The sequence below is a fragment of the Geotrypetes seraphini genome, chromosome 2, assembly GCF_902459505.1.
Source record: "Geotrypetes seraphini chromosome 2, aGeoSer1.1, whole genome shotgun sequence".
NCBI lineage: Eukaryota > Metazoa > Chordata > Amphibia > Gymnophiona > Dermophiidae > Geotrypetes > Geotrypetes seraphini.
In genome coordinates, this window is record NC_047085.1 from 10449459 (window position 1) to 10469287 (window position 19829).

General features: G+C 44.3%; 1 protein-coding gene across 2 annotated transcripts in view; it reads right to left on the reverse strand.

Annotated features, from left to right (window-relative positions):
* Positions 1-19829, reverse strand: part of TONSL (tonsoku like, DNA repair protein) — a 176383-nt gene that overhangs the window by 142929 nt on the left and 13625 nt on the right. For both annotated transcript variants that reach the window (XM_033933925.1, XM_033933924.1), the window contains exons 4-7: positions 17521-17704; positions 17038-17167; positions 16463-16634; positions 15865-15979 (exon numbers count right to left, since the gene is read on the reverse strand). In XM_033933925.1, the coding sequence (XP_033789816.1) occupies positions 15865-15979; positions 16463-16634; positions 17038-17167; positions 17521-17704 (601 nt within the window). The remainder of the gene's footprint in view (positions 1-15864; positions 15980-16462; positions 16635-17037; positions 17168-17520; positions 17705-19829) is intronic.

The window sequence follows — 19829 nt, forward strand, 5'->3', positions numbered from 1 at the left end:
AGAGGCAGGACTCACAGGAGAGGTATTTCAACCCAGGCTGGGAGAAGGAGGAATTCTCAAATTTTGCCCAGATATACCAAATGTTCAGGAAGTCAATCAAAACCTACCTTTTTGATAAATTCCTCTAACTTCTCCCCCCCCCCCTCTTCCTTGCCTCCTCCTCGGACCTTGACTTACCTCAGACTCTCGACTCCTCCAATCCTGTCAGGTGGCTTAACAAAATGGATCACCCTATCCAACTAATCACCCCTTCTTCGTTACCTCCCTTACTAAATGCCTCTGCTCTGCTTTATCGAACTCCGCAGTATATATCACCGCCGTATGTAACACTACTGTATGAACTCCGCTATATATATGCAATTTACAACAAATGTAACTTCTCTGCAATAGTAACCGACCTAAAAAATAACTTCACCGTAAATGTAGTGTCGCCGAAAATGTAAATGTAGCTATGCCCAAAAAAAAAAAATGTGTAACTTCGCTGTAATGTACAGTCTCTTCATCTGTTAACCGCATAGAACTTCCATGGTAATGCGGTATACAAAAATAAAGTTATTATTATTATATAGATGGAGGCAGGCCTTGGGAAAACAGACTGATGATGCCTGCTGCAGTTTGGCTGAGGTAAGCCAAATTCATTCTGGTTTTTTGTGAGGCAAATGATAAATAAAAATTCTCTTTATATGCAATTGTATCTTGGCTGTTTATGCGCTGACCTCTCTGGACAAACCAGGCTAATGCATTTTGCTAGGAACTGATCTTTGCAATTGTTCTTTTGGTGGACACTTTACGTGATTTTCCAATGATTATATGTTAATGTTTGTTTGATTTTATTTTTCTTACTGAATTATGTATGTAATGATATGTAAACCGTTTAGGTTTAAACGGTATATAAATTTTTAAAATAAAATAGTCTACCACAATGGGCTCCAAGTGTGACTCATTTTGTAATCACATTCCTTTTATAAAATTATTCACATTCCCTCTCCTCTGACTAAACACTCAGGAGTATCCATGGCAGCTGTTACAGATCTTCATTATCTGTAAATAGTTGTACCTTTCCTGTCACCAGTTTGTGAGCTAGAAAGTGACCAGCTTGGCTACGATTTTTCCATTTCTGTCCTCAAAGAAGAAAAACACAAAATGGGGGGAAAAAGCCCCCACACAAACACATCTCCCCATCTTGGTCTTAGACTTGTTTCTATCCACCTCTTCTGTGAGGGGGAGGTGGTTAGAAACAGATAAGAAGATAAAGTTTTATTTGCTAAGATACCTGTACTAAGGATTGTATTTTAAATTGTTCATTAAGCTTTTATAGGTCTCTGCAACTTCTTTAGAATGCATTTCAATTTCTACATATACTTCACTAACATCTTTGCAATATCATATAGAAAAACCCCAGTAAGAAGCACTGGGGTAACTAACAACAGTGGGATATCAGCACTGGGATTCATCAACAGTTAGGGTGACCTGCATAGGGGTTGGGGTGGTGAGTGACCCTGGTCAAAGCCCAATCACAAAAGCCTCATTAATTTTGGTGGCAGAAATGGTATCAATAATAAAATAACAGCATTGATTTTTCTGTTAAGGGGAACCTATCGTCAACCTAAATGATTCTGGAAACTATCCACCTTCAAGATCACCATCCTCCCATTCTACAGTTTTAGCTATCTGTCCATGATAGTGTTTTAGTCACATCATATATATCACATATCCACAGTATAAAGAAAAATTCTGTGCAGTCCCTCCTTAGAATGAGTCTGTTCTCAGTCTCCAGCAGATGGAAAGAGTAAGCCTGCGCAATCCTGTTGGGCCTTTGGGTTGTGGCTGTTGGAAGGGATAGGAGGTGTCCTTTTTCTGGTCCTGTTCTTGTCTGGATAGAGGTTGGGTCTCACAGAAGAGAATATTCTTTCTATGCCAGCAGAAGCTACTACTGTTAAGTGAAATCATTACTTCAACCGTCTTTAAATTCAAGTGCTTAATAAGTGACCTTCATCAGTTCACTGGTGTGACCTTCTTTAAAAAATCATTGTCAAATATATATTTCTTGAATGGTTCCCCTTAGCTTTGAAGTTTATTACAGTTGGCACTACAGACAGATGATTCCTGAATACTTATGTCACTGCTAACGTCTCTTCAGAAGGTTTGACCCTGGTACTGGATATTGACAATATTTGCAATAAAATGAACTGCTTGTCCCATTTGTTTTTTTAATGCCTGTAATTTAATTCTGTCATTGTGCAGTTCTGTTTTTAAGTGCTCACTCAGTTCCTGCCAAATTTCAATAGCATCAGCAATAAAACAGCTATTTTTCTGTATTTTGTTTAAAACTTCAGAAATGGGTTTCAGGATTCTCAGTATATCTTCAAGATTTCTCTTAGGCCCAATTTTGAGGATTTTGGCTATAACAGCACCATCTATTTTCTCTTGATTTTGTTCACAAACCGTCATCAGATATATTGCTCAAAACAGTCCACTACAGAATTCCATCTAACATCTTGTGGGAGCGTTAGCTTGGTTCCATCAATTCTTTTCAGCAAAATGATTGTTATGAAGTATTTATTAATTAAACATTAGTCTTTATTTCTGGGACACTGAAGTCTTTGGCTAGGAGGTGCAGAAAATGAGTATTGCAACTATATGTTATTAGCTTGGCATTCTGTTCATGCTTTTCTAAATTTTTTCTCATCTTGGATTCATTTGCAATATTGTTTGTAACTAAACTGGGTACTAGACAATTGACTTTTTAATTCACATTTTATTATAGCTTTTGTTGCTACTTCCTGTAAGTATTATGCTGAATGTGCATTTCCAGAGGTATTAATTGTCTCTGCAAGAAAGACATTCCCTTCTGTTAAACAAGCACATGTAGCATGAATCATTGTGGATGTTACTCCACGCATCAAGACTTAGGTTAGCAATTTTACCCTCTTGATCTATTGCCCATTGTGCCATTTCTCTATCATATACTTCATCCAGCAGTTTCCCTGTAACATCTGCTCTGCCGGGTGGATTGTATCCTGGACAACTGAACTATTTTAAAGAAGAGTGGATTTTCAATCAGATGGAAAGATTTTGTCATATAAACAAACTGGGCATTTTTTCATCAATCATCTTTTTTTTCTAATCTGCTGTTTTTTAATCACAGACTTATCTATAGAAACATAGAAATAGACGGCAGATAAGGGCCACGGCCCATCCAGTCTGCCCACCCTAATGACCCTCCCCTACCTTTACCTTGTGAATAGATCCCACGTGTCGATCCCATTTGGCCTTAAAATCAGGCACGCAGCTGGCCTCAATCACCTGAAGTGGAAGACTATTCCAGCGATCAACTACCCTTTCAGTAAAAAAGACCTTCCTGGTGTCACCCCGCAGTTTCCCGCCTCTGATTTTCCACGGATGCCCTCTTGTTGCCGAGGGACCCTTGAAAAAGAAGACATCTTCCTCTGTCTCGACGCAGCCCGTGAGATATTTGAACGTCTCGATCATGTCTCCCCTCTCTCTGCACTCGAGTGAGTATAGCTGTAATTTTTCTAACCGTTCCTCGTACAGGAGATCCTTGAATCCCGAGACCATCCGGGTGGCCATTCTCTGGACCGACTCCATCCTCAGCACATCCTTGCGATAATGCGGCCTCCAGAATTGCACACAGTATTCCAGGTGGGGCCTCATCATGGATCTATACAATGGCATAATGACCTCCGGCTTATGAAACCCCTGCGTATGCAACCCATGATTTGTCTTGCCTTGGATGAAGCTTTCTCCACTTGATTGGCAGCCTTCATGTCCTCACTGACGATCACCCCTAAGTCTCGCTCTGCTACCGTTCTTGTTAGGATCTCACCATTAAGGGTATAAGTCCTGCATGGATTTTGGCTACCCAAGTGCATAACTTTGCATTTTTTGGCATTGAAACTGAGTTGCCAGGTCCTAGACCAGCGCTCCAGTAGGAGTAGAACGTTCATCATGTTGTCGGGCATTGAGTTTTTGTCCGTTGTGCTTTTGCCCACTACATTGCTTAGCTTGGCGTCATCGGCGAATAAAGCACAGTTACTTACCGTAACAGGTGTTATCCAGGGACAGCAGGCAGATATTCTTGACTGATGGGTGACGGCACCGACAGAGCCCCGGTACGGACAATTTTAGAGTGATTGCACTCTAAGAACTTGGAAAGTTCTAGTAGGCCGCATCGCGCACGCGCGAGTGCCTTCCCACCCGACAGAGGCGCGCGGTCCCCAGTTAGAATAAGCCAGCTAAGAAGCCAACCCGGGGAAGTGGGTGGGACGCAAGAATATCTGCCTGTTGTCCCTGGATAACACCTGTTACGGTAAGTAACTGTGCTTTATCCCAGGACAAGCAGGCAGCATATTCTTGACTGATGGGTGACCTCCAAGTTAACAAAAAAGAGGGATGGAGGGAAGGTTGGCCATTAGGAAAACAAATTTTGCAAAACAGATTGGCCGAAGTGTCCATCCCGTCTGGAGAATGCATCCAGACAATAGTGAGATGTAAAAGTATGAACTGAGGACCAAGTAGCAGCCTTGCAGATTTCCTCAATAGGAGTGGAACGGAGGAAAGCTACAGATGCTGCCATAGCTCGAACTCTATGGACCGTGACAGAACCTTCCAGTGTCAGTCCGGACTGAGCATAACAGAATGAAATGCACGCTGCAAGCCAATTAGACAACGTACGTTTAGAAACAGGACGTCCCAATTTATTCGGATCAAAGGTAAGAAAAAGTTGGGGAGATGATCTGTGGGGCTTAGTACGCTCTAAATAGTAAACTAGAGCCCGCTTACAGTCCAAAGTATGCAGAGCCTGTTCTCCAGAATGAGAGTGAGGTTTCGGAAAGAAGACAGGCAGAACAATGGATTGGTTGAGATGGAATTCAGAGACAACCTTAGGGAGAAACTTTGGATGTGTACGCAGAACCACCTTGTCATGATGAAAGATTGTAAAAGGTGGATCCGCAACTAGTGCATGTAGCTCACTGACCCTCCTGGCAGAGGTTAGAGCAATAAGGAAGACCACTTTCCAAGTGAGAAACTTGAAAGGAGTCGTAGCCAAAGGTTCAAACGGAGGCTTCATTAAGGCGGAGAGAACCACATTGAGATCCCAGACTACAGGGGGTGCTTTAAGAGGTGGTTTCACATTGAAAAGACCCCGCATGAATCTGGAAACCAAGGGATGAGCTGAAAGGAGTTTCCCATGAACTGGCTCATGAAAAGCAGCAATAGCACTGAGGTGGATTCTGATGGAAGTGGACTTGAGCCCAGAGTCAGACAAAGAAAGAAGGTAATCCAACAAAGTCTCCACTGCGAGGGACGTAGGATTATGATGATGATGAAGACACCAGAAAGAAAATCTTGTCCACTTCTGATGGTAACATTGCAGAGTTGCAGGTTTCCTGGAGGCATCCAGAATAGAACGAACGGGCTGAGACAACAGAGTATCATTCGAAGTCAGCCCGAGAGATAACAAGCTGTCAGGTGCAGAGACTGGAGGTTGGGATGCAGAAGAGTCTCCTGATGCTGTATAAGCAGAGAAGGAAACAATGGAAGAAGAATAGGCTCCCTGGAACTGAGTTGAAGTAGAAGGGAGAACCAATGTTGCCTGGGCCATCGTGGAGCGATGAGTATCATGGTGGCCTGTTCTCTCTTGAGCTTGAACAAGGTTCGTAACATGAGAGGTAGCGGAGAGAAAGCATACAGGAACAGATTGGACCAATCCAGGAGAAATGCATCCGCTGCCAGACGGTGAGGAGAGTAGAGTCTGGAGCAGAAGAGGGGCAGCTAGTGATTGTGAGGAGCTGCAAAGAGGTCTATCTGAGGAGTGCCCCACTGAGCGAAGATGGACTGTAGAGTTAAAGGATCGAGAGTCCACTCGTGAGGCTGGAGAATTCTGCTGAGTTTGTCCGCCAAGGAATTCTGTTCTCCCTGAATGTAGATCGCCTTCAGGAAGAGTTGGTGATCTGTGGCCCAAGCCCAAATCTTCTGGGCTTCCTGGCACAAGAGGCGAGAGCCTGTCCCACCCTGCTTGTTGATGTAGTACATTGCAACTTGATTGTCTGTGCACAGCAGGAGGAGTTGAGGAAAGAGAAGATGTTGGAAGGCCTTGAGGGCATAAAACATCGCTCTGAGTTCCAGGAAATTGATGTGATGTTTCATTTCCTGGGCTGTCCAAAGACCTTGAGTTTGGAATTCGTTCAAATGAGCTCCCCAGGCGTAAGGGGAGGCGTCAGTGGTGATGATAAGTTGATGAGGAGGTAGATGGAACAGAAGACCTCTGGATAGATTTGAGGATATCAACCACCATTGCAGAGACTGACGAAGAGACGATGTCACAGATATGTGTCGTGAGCAGGGATCCGTCGCTTGGGACCACTGAGTAGCTAGGATCCATTGAGGAGTGCGCAGGTGAAGATGTGCGAAGGGTGTGATATGAACTGTGGAGGCCATGTGACCCAAGAGTATCATCATTTGCTTGGCAGAGATGGAACGTTGTGGAAGTAACTGCTGACATAGAGACTGAAGAGTTTAAAGACGGTTGGATGGCAGGAACACTCTCATGAGGACTGTGTCCAGCACCGCTCCAATGAATTGAAGTCTCTGAGTGGGGATGAGATGAGATTTGGGTAGATTGATCTCGAACCCCAGAAGTCGTAGAAACAGGATGGTGTGGTTGGTGGCCAGAAGTACTGTCTGAGATGAATTGGCCTTGATTAACCAATCGTCCAGATAAGGAAAGACTTGAAGGTGGTGAGAACGTAGAAAGGCAGCCACCACAATCAGACATTTGGTGAATACTCTTGGAGAGGAGGCAAGACCGAAGGGCAGCACCTTGTATTGGTAATGACAATGATGGATTATGAAGCTGAGATACTGTCTGGAGGCCAGATTGACCGGTATGTGAGTATATGCCTCTCTGAGATCGAGGGAGCATAGCCAGTCGCCCTGATTGAGAAGAGGGTAAAGAGTGGCCAGAGAAAGCATTCTGAATTTCTCTTTGACCAAGCATTTGTTGAGATCGCGAAGATCTAGGATGGGTCTGAGATCTCCTGTTTTTTGGGGGACTAGAAAATAACGAGAGTAGAATCCCTGTCCCTGCTGTTGTGCTGGTCTAGGGTTTTGCCTCTGCTGTTGCCGCTGATGCCGGGGCTGTTGAGAGGCCGGTGGCAAAGGACGAGCCACATATCGGCGTTGGTAGGCTGATTGCTGCCGAAAAGGCCTGGTAGGTGGGGTCTTCTTTTTTGTTTTGAGGAGCGTATCCCACCTAGTCTCATGAGCTGAGAGCTTTTGGGTAGTGGAGTCCATGGATTCTCCAAACAGCTCATCACCCAGGCAAGGCGCATTAGCCAGTCGATCTTGATGATTGACATCAAGTTCTGAAACTCTGAGCCATGCCAGACGACACATGGCCACCGACATAGCCGTGGCTCGAGAGGTCAGCTCAAAGGTGTCATAGATCGACCTGACCATGAATTTACGAAGTTGTAACAGTGATGAAGAAGTTTGGCAAAAGGCAGATCTTTTGCGGTCAGGGAGGTACTTTTCAAAAGCTGACAAATTCTGAATGAGATGCTTAAGATAGAATGAAAAATGGAAAGCATAATTCCCTGATCTATTAGCTAGCATCGCATTCTGATACAACCTCTTGCCAAACTTATCCATGGCCTTACCTTCTCTGCCAGGAGGGACCGAGGCGTACACACTAGCTCTCGTGGATTTCTTTAAAGTGGATTCCACCAAGAGAGACTCATGAGGGAGTTGTGGTTTGTCAAAGCCAGGAATGGGGATGACCTTATATAAGGAGTCCAGTTTGCGAGGGGCTCCTGGGATGGTCAAAGGCATCTCCAGATTTTTGTAAAAAGTCTCTCTTAATATATCATGGAGAGGCAATTTTAGAAATTCCCTTGGAGGCTGTTCAAAATCCAGTGCATCAAGAAACGCCTTGGATTTTTTGGATTCAGCCTCCAAGGGAATAGAGAGAGAATCACACATCTCTTTGAGAAAAGAGGTGAAAGAGGTTGCATCAGGCTTAGAGGACGGATCTAAAACAGAAGGATCCTCGTCTGCCGATGAACACTCCCCCTCAGAAAGAAGAGGCTCTTCAGAGTCACCCCACAGATCAGGATCCCTTACTTGGAAGCTGCGGTCTCGGGACTCCGGTGTGGAGGGTTCCAGGTGTCGAGTTTTGTGTGTCGACTTACCCGACCTCTGGGAAACGGTACCGGGAGATGTTATGGGTTGTGCCGGTGCCGAAGTTTGTACACCCTGGTGTAAGGACCTCGGTTCCGGTGCTAAGATCGGCATGGATACCGACGAAGCCGAATGTACCGGTATCGACAGAGTGGATGCAGATAAAAGAGGTTGCTCCACTGCCGGTACCGGTGGCTCAGACCGGACCGGGACTGAAAGGCTCGGTTTCAAAAGAGCAGGAAGGAGCTGCTGTAATTGCTCCTTGAGCTGCACCTGCAGGACGGTGGCAATTCGCTCGTCCAGCGAAGGCACCTGCACCGCTTTTTTCTTCTGCGGTACCTTCGGTGCCGCTCTACACTCCGAAGAGGAACCTGAGGTCGAGGGGCTCACCTCAATCAGTGCAGAGCGCTTCCGCGGGCGCCTCGAGGTCGGCAGGACTGAGCTCGCTGCTACTGAGACCGGAGGACGCTCCAGCGGGGAAGGCTTCTTAGCCGGCTTACCTGGAGGATGCGACGCTGGCGCGGTGTCGACGAGGTAGGTGCCGACTGCATCGGGGCCGATGTCGGGGCCAGTGCCGCCGAATCCGACATATCGGTACCAAACAATAACCGCTGCTGGATCTGTCGTTTTTTTAAGGTTCTCTTTTTTAGAGTGGCACAGCGGGTGCAGGTGGATGCCCGATGGTCAGGACCCAGGCACTGTAAGCACCAGTTTTGCGGGTCGGTGAGAGAAATGGGCCTCGCGCACCGCTGGCACTTCTTAAACCCGGGTTGGGGGGGGGGGGCATGAACGTAAAAACGGCTTCTGCCAAATCGAAGGCCGAGGCCTCGATGGTGGCAGCAGGCCCCGCCAGGGCAAAACCGAAAAAAGAAGAAAAAAAGAAAATTCTTTTTTTTTTTTTTTTTTTAAATAAGAAAAAAGAAACAAAGGGAATACAATTTCCAGAAAGGTTTACGCGAGCGGGAAGGCGAATGAGGAAAATGTTTTCCAACAGCCGTTGAAAGTGCATCTTCTTAGCTCCGCGGAAACTAAGAAACTGGGGACCGCGCGCCTCTGTCGGGCGGGAAGGCACTCGCGCGTGCGCGGTGCGGCCTACTAGAACTTTCCAAGTTCTTAGAGTGCAATCACTCTAAAATTGTCCGTACCGGGGCTCCGTCGGTGCCGTCACCCATCAGTCAAGAATATGCTGCCTGCTTGTCCTGGGATAATGTTATTTTACCTCGGAGCCCTTCTGTCAAGTCACTTATGAAGATATTGAACAGGATCGGGCCCAAGAACGAGCCTTGGGGCACTCCACTGATTACCTCCGTCATTTCGAAGGGGGTGCCGTTCACCACTACCCTCTGAAGCATACCTCCAAGCCAGTTTCCCAACCCATTTCGTCAATGTGTCGCCCAATCCTATAGAACTCATTTTGCTTAGCAGCAACCTGCGGTGTGGTACACTATCGAATGCTTTGCTAAAGTCCAGGTATACGATGTCCAGGAACTCCCCAACATCTAGCTTCCTCGTCACCCAGTCAAAGAAGCTGATCAGGTTGGATTGGCAGGATCTCCCCTTAGTAAATCCATGTTGACGGGGATCCCGTAGGTTCTCCTCATCAAGGATTGTGTCTAATTGGTGTTTGATTAAGGTTTCCATTAGTTTGCTCAATACTGATGTGAGACTCACCGGTCTATAGTTTGCTGCCTCAATTTTTGAGCCTTTCTTGGTGGTTCCTGGATGGTCAGATTTCAGAATTCTAAGAGGGACTGCACAGAATTCAGTGTGTTCTCAGTCTCCACCTGCTGGTAGGGCGCGTAAGAGCATCCATCTGTGCCAATCTGGAGGGACGCTAAAGAAGCCATGTTTTTTAGATTTTTGCAAATTAGTGTGTATACTGTGGTTATGCAAATTCCAATGGGAAGCAAGTTCAAAACTTTTGCTATTTAGTAGTTGAATAATTTGCTTTGAGATGTCTTTCAGAGTTGGGAATGATGAGGTCAGGTTATTAGAGTTATGTTGATTCACAGATTACCTAATAGTTCAGTAAATCTGGGGAAGCTATTAGGGGCATCACCGTATTGTGTTTTAAATGCTACGCAGCACAGTTTGAATTCTATTCTTTTTTTCTATTGGTAACCAGTGTAGTTCTATAAGTGGTGTGACATGGTCAAATCCTGATTTGTAGTGTATGAGTTTTGCCGTGGTGTTTTGTATCAGTTGGAGTTTTTTCATTAATTTCACGAAGATACTTGAGAGTAGAGCATTGCAGTAGTCTGCACTAGTATCCTGTAGTGCTGTTGGAAGTAGTTTTTGTAGTGAGAAGATTTTTGGACTAAGGTGTTAACATTATCTAACATGAGTGACATGTTCTTAAGTTCTTTTACTACCACCTCCTGCAACGTGACTAGGGGCAAAGTGGTTTGTGCTCATATCTTGTTATCCTTCTCCAAAGGTCTGAAATTCTTGGGTCATGAGCTATCAGCTCCCTCCCCCTCCAATTTTCCTTAGCAAACCTCCTTTGTTCATAGAAACATGATGGCAGATAAAGGTCAAAAGGCCCATCCAGTCTGCCCATCCGCACCATCTGCTCCTCTTCTCCTAAGAGATACCACATGCCTATTCCCATGATTTATTGAATTCAGACTCAATCTTTGTTTCCACCATCTATACCAGGAGACTTTTCAACGCATCTACCACCCTTTTTTAAAAAGGTATTTCCTGGGGGGAGGGTATTAGTAACAATTTTACATAATGTTATAATATGTTCTATAATATGTGTATATTTTGATTGGAAATAAGATGAAGGGTGGGTGGTAGGGTGGGGGTTAAACATATCACTAGATTTATATGTAGTAGATATCAAAGTGTTATTGTGTAATAACTTGTTGAAATATATTATTTTGTGCACTTATTGTCAAATTTGAAAATGAATAAAGAATTATTAAAAAAAAAATAAAAGTTACATACTCCACAAATTTATGAGCAGGCACGAAGGACGCATTTTTAAATAAATGTAGTTTATCCTTGTACTCCTTATGAATTTTTAATCATCTAAGGATATGTTTGTATGTTTATTGTTCAAATGGTTTTATTTATTTCCCCAAATTTATTTTTGTTATACGCATTGAAAATATTTGGTATTGCATTTAAATCAAAATCTCAATAAACTTGAAACTTGGAAAAAAAAAAAAAAAAGGTATTTCCTTAGATTACTCCTGAGCCTATCAACTTTGCTTTCCTGACTACACGACCAGCCTCTCTTAACTTATCCAGATATTTTTGCCTGTCCTCCTCTTTCTGCGATCTTTTGTAGTTTTATGAAAGCTAATCTCTTATTCCTTACCTTCTCAGCTACCACTTTTCAGAACCAAAGCAGCCTTACTTTTACTTACTTGCCTCATAAAAAGGTTTGTCACCCTTACAATCGCTCCTCCTGATTAGTTATCCATGAATCCTGGGAGAGGCATGTTTAACACCCCCCAATTTGGCTTAATCTGGCAAAAGGAGCCAGCTGTACATCTCACCTGACAGATCCTGCAATGCCTGCCCGTTTCCAAAAGGCACCATCCTGAAGGCCCTCTACCCATCTCAGAAGTGTCATCCCTGAATCAATTTGCTGGCAAGGTGGCATAAACCCATATGTCTGGTCTAGCAGGATGAGAACAAGGGGATTAAACAGACACACTATTCCTATAAAATGTTTTGTCCTTTTGGAAAATAAGATAAAAATGGAAAAAAGATGACATCTCTACAGGTGTATGTTTTTAGCTTTCAGTTTCAACAAGGCAACTTGAATGACCTCATAATCAACAAGGTAGAGAACGACACGGGTACAAATTTTTCCCCGTCCCCCTGAGTTTTGTCGCTGTCCTGGTCCCTGCCCCATTCCTGTAACCACACAAGCCTCGAACACTTATGATTTTAAAGTGTTTGAGGTTTGTGCAGATGAGGATAGACCTTGCAGGAATTGGGCAGAGACAGGAAAAGAACTTGTAGTATGGGACAGGAAAATGAGTTCCCATGGGGACAGGGAAAAATTTGTCCCCGTGTCATTCTCTACAACAAGGTAAAGAGTTAAGGCTCAACTTCGGCTGCTCCACGGAGGAGCCATCTAGCAACCGTTGCTGCCTTTGTCCCGCGGCTCTGAACCAGACAATTACTGGTGCCTATCTGAACATTCGCTCAGCTAGAAACAAAGCCCAACTGATTAAAGATTGGCTAGAAGAAACCCACCTCTACATACTTCTCTTAACCGAAACATGGCTAATTTCCGATCAAGACACCATCATTGGAGATCTACTCCCAATAAACTACAAAATCATCCCGCTATCAAGACATACTAGGAGAGGAGGCGGCCTAGCTATAATCCTCCGAGACCACTTCCAATTCCAAACTCTAGACTCCAAAATGACCAACCACCTGGAAATCCTCTCCTGCAAACTGTCCAAAGCAGACTGTAAAGATAACCTGACCATTACAGTATTCTACATCCCCCCTAACAAATGGAACATAGCCAAAGAAGATCTTTACGAATTCCTCCTCGCAAACCCCACCGCTGGCACCCACACCCTTCTCGCCGGCGATATAAATCTACACCTGGAGCAGGAAGAGAATTCCAATGTTTCTGATCTCTTCTCCTTCCTAACATCCCTAGGATTCTCAAAACCACCTACAACCAAAACACATTCTAAAGGACATCATTTAGACCTGATCTCATTCCTTCCCAATACCCCCGCTTCCCCCAGCATAAGCTTTGAAGACGAAACCTGGACTACCACCCCTTGGTCAGATCACCTCCGATGCAACTTTAACTTACACTGGCTCAAAAAAACAAAACCAAAGGCCGCCAAGAACTACCCATAAAGAAAAAACCATATGGACTAGAGGTCAACTAAACCCTGAAGAATTCTGGGCCCAACACCCATCACAGATCCAAACCCCAACTTCATTCCAAGTTGGAATAACTTCAGCATCCAGGTTCTAAATGACTTGGCTCCACTGAAACCCTGCAAGAAAAAACACCGCTCTTCTGCCAACTGGTTTAACGCCAACCTTCTAGCCCTGAAACGAGCAGTGCGCAAACTAGAAAGAATTTGGTGCAAATCCGGCACAGACACTGACAGATACTCCTGGCGCATAAAAGTCATTGAATACAAAAGATTGATCAAAGAGAAACGCTCCAAATACTACGCCCAATCAATCAATACCCCATCCCTGAACAGCAATAAACTATTCAGACTAGTCAACTCCTTATTTGACATCAACTCATATAAAAGCTGCCCCACAGATCTTCCACCCTCCCAAAGAAATCTAGCCAACTACTTCGCCCAAAAAATTCATAACTTAAAAACCTCTCTTGCAACAACAAACACCAGCCCACCAACCCACCTACCTACCCAAACAATGAAGGTTCAACCGCCGACATGACTTGGAATCGCTTTGAAAACCCAGATTGGAACCTATTTCTCGAGCTATACTCTAAATATTCCAAATCCAATTGCCTACTAGATAACTGCCCACCCTCCATCATGAAAATAGCTCCCCCCCTTCAAAGTGGAGCTCTTCAACTGGGTCACTCTCTGCCTGTCCACCGGCTACTTCCCATTGGAACTCGGCCACATCCTCATATCTCCAACTATCAAAAAGCCCAAAGAACACTCTCCACAACCACCAACTACAGACCCATTGCCAACATATTCTTCTTCCTCAAAATCATGGAAGGCCTTGTCAACCGGGACCTCATGTCATACCTCGAAAAGTTCAACATCCTTCATGACTCCCAATCTGGATTCCACACTAACTACAGCACGGAAACCGTCCTAGCGTCACTAACCGACTACCTCCTCCAACTATTCTCCCAGGGAAACAGCTCCCTACTACTCCAGTTTGACCTCAGTAGTGCCTTTGACCTGGTAGACCATGACATCCTGCAATAGGCATTTCGGGACAGGTACTAACTTGGCTCACAGGCTTCCTAAAAAAACGCACCTACCAAGTCCATAATGAGGGAACCTACTCCCACACCTGGTCCAACCCCTGTGGAGTTCCACAAGGCTCCCCCCTATCACCTTCCCTATTCAATATCTACATGGCATCACTGGGACACATGTTATCTGCCCGAAAGCTGAAATCCTATATTTATGCAGATGACATTACAATTGTCATCCCCATCTCCTCACTGTCACAAGAAACAGAACAGTACATCTCTTCAGTACTCACCATGGTTGAACACTGGACCACCCGGTTCAAACTAAAACTAAATCCAGAAAAGACTAAACTCTTCCTTGCAAGTCCCAACCACAAATTAACGAACACCACCCTACAACTCAACGGTCTAACTTACCCTATCAATCCCACCATCAAAATCCTTGGAGTCATCCTAGACCGCTGCCTGACCTTCGAAGACCACACCAATGCTCAGATCAAAAAATGCTTCTACACCCTCTGGAAACTCCGTACCATCAAACACTACTTTGACTTCCCCTCCTTCAGACTGCTGGTCCAATCCCTAATCCTAAGCACCCTGGATTACTGTAATATCATATATTTGGGCTCCTACAAGAAAACCATCAAACGCCTGAGACTCATCCAAAACACAGCCGTCCGCCCAATCTATGGCCTCAAAAAGTCAGACCATATCAGCCCTTACTACAGAAAACTCCACTGGTTTCCAATAGAAGCGAGAGTCATCTTCAAATTTGCCTGCCTCTGCTTCAAAACCTTAACTGGCCTGTCCCCGATATATCTGTCTCACCACTTTGCGTTCCCAGGCACCAATCGAACTCGCAATGCCTATCTATTTACTTACCCATCCCCAAAGGGATGCACTTACAAAAGATTCCTTAATAGAACTCTCTCATTCCAAGCTGGCAAATGGACAGATCGCCTGACAACCCTCATCTCATCTGCCCCTTCTTACTCATCCTTCAGAAAATCTCTTAAATCTTACCTCTATGATAAATTTCTCAAACCCCTCCCCTCCAATTAATCAAACCCTACCACCTCTCCTTCCCCAGAACTCCCCTTTCCTCCCCCTCAATCCAACACTTCCATCCTTCCTACTTACCCCTCCCCCCGGCACCCTCCCGTAACTGATACTGGTTGCACTCTCTGGCCATTCACCACTCTGCATCCTCGCTATATATGTAACTATCTTTGCATAGTAATCCACTTAACCGCATTATTTAGTATCTTGCATCGTATCGTGCTCTACAAGTCTCTCGCTTTTCAAGTCTCTATATTTTCACTGTATAAATATCTCCGCTGTATATGTACAGTCTCTTGCATTGTAAATCTGCATTGTATCTTCGCTGTATAAACACCTATGCTGAATATGTACAGTCCCCTGCATTGTAAACTGCTCTCAACTGCATAATACATTCCCTGGCATTGTATCTTCGCTGTATATGTACAGTCTCTTGCATTGTAAACCGCTCTGAACTGTTTGTGGTATTGCGGTATACAAAAATAAAGTTATTATTATTATTATTATTATTAAGGATCCTTAGCCTCATCTCATGACCTCAAATCTCCTGGAGAGAATTACCAGATATATACTGTAACTCTATAAATCTATCTATCTATCTATCTTATACTGATACCCTTGTTCTCAAATGAGTACCCTATCACTATGGCTTGACAGCTCAAATTCAAAACGTCAGTTTTGGCAGTTCCTACCATATTTCAGGTTTCTGCGCACGATGTGTCGCTCTTCAGTCCGCTGAGATCCCAACATGTATGCTTTCTTCAGAGACCGCTTTGCTGCCACAAAATCTCCCAGGCTGAGGAGAATCTGAGAAGAGGAAATCACACAGTAGCTACTTAAAAGCAGCTTCCTGGGAGGAAAGAAAAGTTCCCATTCCCACCTATTCTATCCTCCTTTCACCCCAGAGACACATTCTACAGTACCCCCACCACCACCACCAAGAAAGGCAAAAATATCATCTCATGGTAACGGCAACTGCATAAAGATGGCTTCCCAGGAAGATTTTCCCATCTCATCAACTATTTGCCCTCAGAAAAAAATAAGATGCCCCACACAAAACATTGTTGATCCTCCAAAAGCTTTCTCTAAAGCTCCACCAGTTTCCCAGGAGGCACAGAGTTTCCACTACCTGTGTGCACATCCCTCTCTCACTCCCTGCTACCTTTATAGTGCAGGAGCCACTTATCCCTCTTTAATATCTTGAAGGCCCTACAGCAAATACTGTTGCCAGCAAGGTTACCAAACTGCCTCTCATCTAGTTCTTGGGACCATCCCTGCAAAGCATCTCACCTGTCCTATCGTGGCAAAACACTCGCTCTCCATAAACTTCTCCTTCATCTTCCGGGCACTCTCTTTGGCAGCCTCCAGACAGCGGATGGCTTTGGAGGGCTCACCCTGGCGCAGATTAATGCAGCCCAGATTAAAGTTGGCACGGTACAAGTCCTCATACAGCCGAGTCTTTCTGAAAGGAAAACAGTTTATTTGCAGTGCTTTCAGTACCTCAGGGTAGCTTTAACACATACCATACAGAGGGCCCAAGAGAGGTCAGTGTAAGAAATACATTCCACTACAGTACACCTATAAAGTTTTTGAGACCTACAGAGAGAATCAGACACACCAGTTTAAGGCACACTGTCACTACCATCACATCCTGTTACCCAAAGAATCCTTTCCAGGTTTATATGCAGCCCAGGAAAAGTTAGTAATCCAGAAGTACAGAGCAAGGACTACTCCCAGTTAAGGGACACATGGCCCATGCTGGAAGGTCAGCGTCAAGATTCATCAGCAAAGGTATGGAAAAGCCAGAGCCAGAATTAATTGGTGAGAGAGAAAGATTGATGCAGGAAGGACAGGGTTTTGATTACTCAGCAATGAAGATACTCTTCTTGATGTAGTAGCTGCACTGAGCAGGATCTTTCTTGCTGTCAGACAAGAACCCCAGGTTCAGAAAGAGCCTGGCTCTCATTTCACTCAGTTCCCTCGACGACACCTTCCCTGCAACCAAACCAAAGCTATTATAGGTTAATGATCTCAAGAAAGGAAAGAGTCGACAGACTTCAAAAGCATCACACGCTGTGTCGTTCAGCAGTACTAAGAAAAGGTCTTACCAGTAGAGTCACTTTCAGGAATTGAACAGAGCTTACAGCAGCTATTGAAATAGGAGTAAATTTACAGTGTACAACTTTCACAGGCCTAAGGTCATCTTTTCTGCTTCTGTATATAGGAATCATGAAGGGCTTCTGAAACATTTCCCATTCTCAACCGCTGCAGAGCACCCACCCTCTGAGCTAAACCACCACCTGCTTTAGCATCAAGTCTGTGCCGCTTCCTACTATAGCAGTGAATACCTTCCAGTTTGTCATCCACAATGGCCAGACTCTTGAGAAAGGCATTCTCTGCCGCTTCCAGCGTCCTATCAGTTTGGCTGCCTTCATACATATACAGATAGGTACGACCAATGGTGGCCAATGCCCTCTGCTCCTCTGTGTCATCTGAAACAGAGCATGCCAGGTCCAGATGTCTGTGCTGATGCTAGAGAGAGAGAGAGACAGAGAAAATCTTGTGCGTCACACATTTATGGAAGGGTGAAGATTGAGATTGCATGCCCAATCTGGCAGGAAACGGAAGAGCTGAACAGTTTGTTTTTACTTGCAGTAGTTCCGATGATAGAAGAAATAACTTCACCATCTGTTCATGCAAAGTACAAGAAATACGCATATAATATACGCACTTAACCTGTTTTTTGGAGGTTCCTTGAAAAAGATTCCGAAATGTGGTCTGCATCAGGACCCGTAAGCACATTTCCTCAAGCAACAATAAGTGTTTATTCATTATCACTTAGAAATTTTGGGTGGTTAGTAATATAAATTAGCATATTTCCAGCGCATATGCAATGATCGGGTGGTGGGTCTCGCTATAAGGATTTTGATCCTTGGCTGGGCTACACAATATTGAGCATATGTTAAATGTAACATTATTGAATGAGAGTAGTTTTTTCTAAAAGAATACAGGAAGTCCAGAGATCATTTTTGTATATAATACTCAGCTGTTCAGGGCAGGAAACTTTTTTTTTTTATATGAGCACAGATGCTGTGCGTATTACAGAAGCACAATATCTGCCCCATTTTAAAAAAAGGAGGTATGGAAGTCTATGATTTCTCTTCTTATCATAAAGTGGCACACTTACGGATTTTATCCAATTGGCTGTCACACTCCCCTAAATTGTGAGTGAAGTTGGAGCAGAGCTGGATCTCCTCGATGCCCCTGTGGGCAGTGCCCTGGGTTGCCTGTGCCCTCTATTCAAGCTATCATTCAGCAGGCCCCTCTTGCACTACAGGGCCTTCTACAAACTTGGTGTGCTGTCCAGACCCAAGTTTTTCCCGATAGAACCTACTTCCAAAAAACATCCCTGGGTTATTTACCAGATTTCCAACTGGTCCACACTGATAAGACTTTCTTGGGGACCTCCGGTGGCAGGAGGGAGTGGTCATCCCTCCTGTCTTTTTTTTCGTGGGAGAAGGGATAGGGTAGGGGATGTTGGGGGGGGCACCTGATGCAGGCCTTCAATGGCAGAAAGGAGTGGGCATCCTTCCTGCCAATTTTCTTTCATGGGGAGGGGGAGTAGGGGAGTTGGCATGGAAGGAGGAAGTGTGCAATCCTCTTGCTATTTTGGCTGGCACAGGAGGGGGCGCGTTCACGGTGCCAGTTCATTGGGGTGGGCCATCATTGGTGGGGGGTGCTTTTTTTCTTAATGGGGCAGATATTGTGCATGTATGATGAATGTCTTTGGGAACTTAATTCTGACCAAAGCAAGACCGGGTTCAAAATGAAATTGGGTGACATTTGAAGCAAAAAAAGATGATCTTTCAGATGACATAAAAAAGAAAAATTACACAAAGATATTTGTACCCTCCAAAATGGTGAAAATTTGCAAAAAATTACATCACATATTTATGTCATTGTATCTTTTATTCCTGATTGTAAAGCCTCCTAGTGCAAATCCTAGACATACTTCATGGGCCATGACTACTGGTCCAGTTATAACCTGAATCAAAGTATAGGTCAGGAGCAACGGAGTCAAAGTAGGTCTTACATTTCTTATTGTGACATTTTTCATATAGTTTGTTGGCCCATAAAAAGGGAGTCAACCTCATGTTAAGGTTCCAAACTTTACACAGGAACTTACAGTAGTACCAAGGCTCCTAATCTAATCTATGCCTTAGATTTATATACTGTATCATCTAACATAGTAGATGACGGCAGATAAAGACCCGAATGGTCCAACCAGTCTTCCCAACCTGATTCCATTTAAATTTTTTTAATTTTTTCTTCTTAGCTATTTCTGGGCAAGAATCCAAAGCTCTACCCGGTACTGTGCCTGGGTTCCAACTGCCAAAATCTCCGTTAAAACCTACTCCATCCCGTCTAAACCCTCCCAGCCATTGAAGCCCTCTCCAGCCCATCCTCCCCCAAACGACCATATACAGACCGTGCAAATCTGCCCAGTACTGGCCTTAGTTCTCCTGAAGTAAAGGCTCAATTCAGTTTAAATAAGATGTCAATAAACAGGGAAATATGTCAATTACTAAACAAAAGACAATTAACACTCCTTAGTACCATTTCCTAAAAACTGTCTCATCCTACACCCCCTCCCCCA